This window comes from Octopus bimaculoides, chromosome 7 (genome assembly GCF_001194135.2).
Source record: "Octopus bimaculoides isolate UCB-OBI-ISO-001 chromosome 7, ASM119413v2, whole genome shotgun sequence".
NCBI lineage: Eukaryota > Metazoa > Mollusca > Cephalopoda > Octopoda > Octopodidae > Octopus > Octopus bimaculoides.
The window spans coordinates 44,525,389-44,529,832 of NC_068987.1; the positions used below are offsets into that span (position 1 = coordinate 44,525,389).

The following is a 4,444-nucleotide window of genomic DNA, read 5'->3' on the forward strand; positions in this document are numbered from 1 at the left end:
GAAATTCACTATTGACCCCATGTTCACCGTTTATTGGATTTGCTTCTATCCTCACTTCTAACTATCTTTCATATTTTTTGCGAACCTACCAACACAGCCACCCTCAATTCTGTCCCTATTCACTCTCTATATTCCGTATTGTACCTTGGGGGTAGGCCCCAACAACTCACCTCTACTATTCATCCTCACCAGTGCTTCTCAATCGATTCTTTTATCTATGGATCCCTTTGATTACTATTTTATTCTGGTGACCCCCATAGTTATTCTTAAACTACTTTCAAAACTTCTATTATTGTTGTTCACTAACTTGTGTAGGTTGAGCTATGTAACATGTTAGAGAGAGAAATCTAGCTGTTTCTTACAATACATATCAACACATACATCTACAGCAAAAGTTTTTCAGGGGCCCTCAAAAAACTATGGATCTACAATTTACTATTTTGTTGCATGGACCCTCAGGGGCCATATGAATTCTAGTTGAGAACCAATGATATACACCTATCAAAACCAATAAATTATGAATAGCACAATAAGCTTATAAAAGTAACGATTTATAAATGAAAGACTGTCAGCAAAACACATAAGCACACACATTTTATTTGCAGCTAAGGATCTGTTGCTTTTTAAAGTTCCTATCCTGCAGCTATTTGTCATGTTGACTGTGATAATATACACATGTATTTGAAGTATAATACAATTTCTAAGGAAACGATGTCAACAAGAGATCTTTACTATAATTGTTTTTTAGATCTGCAAAGTATATACTACTCAGCGGTAATACTGAGAAATTCCACTGTTACTTCAAAATCAAGTAGTTAATTCTGTTAAAGATCTAGTTAAGTGCAGGTTAACATATTTAATGTTAACCAAAACTAATTTTTAATCAACTGAAATCGCTCTTAACATTAAAAAATAAAACAAAGATTAGTATTAATTTATCAATAAGGGGAAGGGAAGTAACTCTGAAATTCAACTTTCTAATAATTTTTCTTTCTATTTCATGGATAATTACAATAGATTAAAAATTCTTTTTGGATAACAAATAGCTATATGTTCAGCATATAGAAGGTATGCTGAGAATATTTCCCTCATGTGATTATGTGAAAATAAATATCTTGCTGTGAGGTCTTATTTCTCTCGGTGACGATAAGATCTCACTTGTGACTGCTATAATCTTTCATCACAAAGGTGGAGGATTTGTTACATGAAGAGCTGATGGTCAAGAAAATTGAAGGAGGTTGAAAGTGTGTTGTTATTTGAAGGAAAGAATTCATTAAACATTTTATAAATGCTTGCTCTAATTAATTAAATATTCAAATATATTTGTGTAGAATACACTCATTCATACCAAGAATAATTATACAGAAAAAGGTTTCCTTACCCTTTTTTCAATGGTGTTATATAAAATAGAGAGTAGCTGTTTTGTGTCTGGTGAGATGACCATTTGTAAGACATGAGCATCAACAGTTGCTGATATCCAATCAACAATCTATATGAGTACAGAATGAAAAGGTTCTCATTAGAATATATTTACTTTAACATCAATCTATCAACATTCATCTTTATTGTATGATAAATGACAATTACTGTCAATGGAGAACTGGACAAACAGTGAGGTGTCAAGAGGTTAGTATTTTGTGTCTTGGTCTAACACATTTAACTCTCAATAACCCTATTGACCAGGATGTATGTATATAGATACCAGAGGATAATATAATTTACTGGAGTAAGAAGTACTTGAAAATTGCTGAGTGATTCACTAGCATTTGGAATTGTCCACAAAATAACGGTTTGAAATTTTGGCATAAGGCCAACAATTCCAGAGAAGGGGATAAGAAGTCTATTACCTTGACTCCACAGCTCAACTGGTACTTGTTTTATAAACCCAAAATGATAAAAGGCAAAGTCAACCCTGATAGAATTTGGACACGGAAAATAAAGACAGACTAAATGCCACTAAGCGTTTTGCCCAGCATGCTAACAATTCTGCTGTTTTTCCATCTTGACTGTCCATAACAATAAGTTTAATTTTGGTACAAGGTCAGCAATTTTAAGGAAAGGGGATGTCACTTATATTGTTCCCAGTCCTCAATTGGTTATTTATTCAGCCCAAAAGGATAAAAGGTGAAATCAACCTAAGCAGCATTTGAAATCCAAAGGTAAGGAACTGGAAGAAAAGCCAATAAGCATTTTGCCTGGCATGTTAACAATTTTACCAGCTCAATACCCTAATAGTAATAATGATAACATACATACTAGCATTGTTCCAGGGCAATTTTCACAATACAATGCCTTGATTTCAGTTTTTTGTTCCATGTCTTCACCAACAGATAATCCTCTTGATCAAGATGGATTTCTGTATTATTTGGAGTAATTTATAAAGTATCGAGAAGCAAAGTTTTTGTTTTCACATTTGGTGCATAAATATAAAGATCTTTCTAAACTTGCTGCTGATGCTTTGTGAGGGTCTTTTCACTAATAAAATTATCCGCACACACTCAGCATGAGCAATATACATGTATGGAGAGTTAGCAAGAGAGCAGTAAACATACAGGAGAGAGGTAGAAAGTTTACAATGAGAAATGCATAAATAAAAGACAGAGAAATGTCAAAGAGTTTGACATTTTAAAATTAAGTGAAACTTCAAATTTGATATATTGATGTAGTTTTTCATCATCATCACCACCATCATCATCATCATTGTTTAACGTCTACTTTCCATGCTGGCATGGGTTGGATGGTTTGACTGAAGGCTGCACCAGGCTCCAATTTAATCTGGTAAAGTTTCTACAGCTGGATGCCCTTCCTAATGCCAACCACTCTGAGTGTAGTAGGTGCTTTTTACATGCCACCAGCATGAGGGCCAGTCAGGCAGTACTGGCATCGACCACACTTGAATGATGTTTTTTACGTGCCACCGGCATAGGAGCCAGTCAGCTGGCAACGACCACACTGGAATAGTGCTTCTTACATACCACTGGCACAGGTGAGATTCAGGCGGAACTGGTATTGGTCACAATGACTTTACTTGACAGAACAGGTCTTGGCAAGCACAGTCTATTGCCAATGATTGAAGAGTACTCTTAAATGGGCCAGTTATGCTGCACTGGCAAAGGCCATGGTTATGGTCTCACTTGGCTTGCCAGGTCTTCTCAAGCACAATACATCTCCAAAGGTCTCAGACACTTGTCATCACCTCCGTGAGGCCTAACATTTGAAGGTCGTGCTTCACCACCTCATCCCATATCTTCCTGGGTCTACCTCTTTCACAGGTCTCCTCTACTGCTAGGGTGTGACACTTTTTCACAAAGCTGTCCTCATCCATATGCAACACATGAGCACACCAGCGCAGCCTTCACTCTTGCACACCACATTTGATGATTCTTATGTCCAACTTTTCTCTCAGGGCGCTTACACTTTGTCATGTATGCATACTGACATTACACAACCAGCGGAGTATACTAGCTTCATCTCTTGCAAGCTTACACATGTCCTCAGCAGTCACGGCCCATGTTTCACTGCCATGTAGCATGGCTGTTCACACATGTCATACAGTCTACCTTTTACTCTGAGCAAGAAGCCCTTTGTCACCAGCAGAGATAGGAGTTCTCTGAACTTTGCCCAGGTTATTCTTATTCTAGCAGCCACCTCTGCTACTGACTTGGTCACCTAGGTAACGGAAGCTTGTAGTTTTTCCCCCAGGCATGTGATGGAAGCTGTTTTCTGCACATTTTCAGGGTTTATTACCCCTGAGCACTGAATCCAATTTTGCAATTCATTTACTCCAGAAAAATTTTAGGAAAATGTTGCAGAGTTTTAAAGTTTGATCATTTTCACCAAATCAGTAAACGGGATTTGGGAGTTAGCACTTTCTGCATGATAGCTGTCTATCAGAAAATTAAAGTAAACATTAGCGATGAAATGTGGTATATATATATATATACAGAGAAGGAGGAAAGGCTTGTTAATCCAAATTTAAGTTATTTCTTGTAGCAAATTAAACTTTTTGATTAATTATAACTGTATAACTTGTCATTGGGATGCAGCTTTCAAAAATCTAATCTGTTTTTTTCAAGGATGCACTGTTTTGGAGCCTTTCTGTGACATATTCACATACATACACTCTCATTTATATAGTAGATTATATATACATACATACATATACAGAACTTAACTGCAGCACTTGGTGGTCCAAATCGAATATACAATCTATGTGGGTGTCTTTTCAAAACATTGTCTGATTTAAAAAGCCATATCAGATGCCATGATGGTTCTAAGGTGTAGGCAGAGGAGATGGTCAAACTCTACACAAAGAGTAAACAACCACCACATACATATACATGTATATACATACATACATATATATATATATATATATATATATATATATATACACACACACATAAACTTATATATACATATACACATATACATACATTTATAT

The 4,444-nt window shown here is 36.0% G+C and overlaps 1 protein-coding gene across 2 annotated transcripts in view; it reads right to left on the reverse strand.

Moving 5' to 3' along the window:
• Positions 1-1,342: 1,342 nt before the first annotated feature.
• The window catches only part of LOC106868631 (nucleolar protein 11), a 57,974-nt gene continuing 54,872 nt past the window's right edge, over positions 1,343-4,444 (reverse strand). For both annotated transcript variants that reach the window (XM_014913984.2, XM_014913994.2), the window contains exon 15: positions 1,343-1,489. In XM_014913984.2, coding sequence (XP_014769470.1) covers positions 1,358-1,489 — 132 coding nt within the window. In that variant the 3' untranslated portion in view covers positions 1,343-1,357. The remainder of the gene's footprint in view (positions 1,490-4,444) is intronic.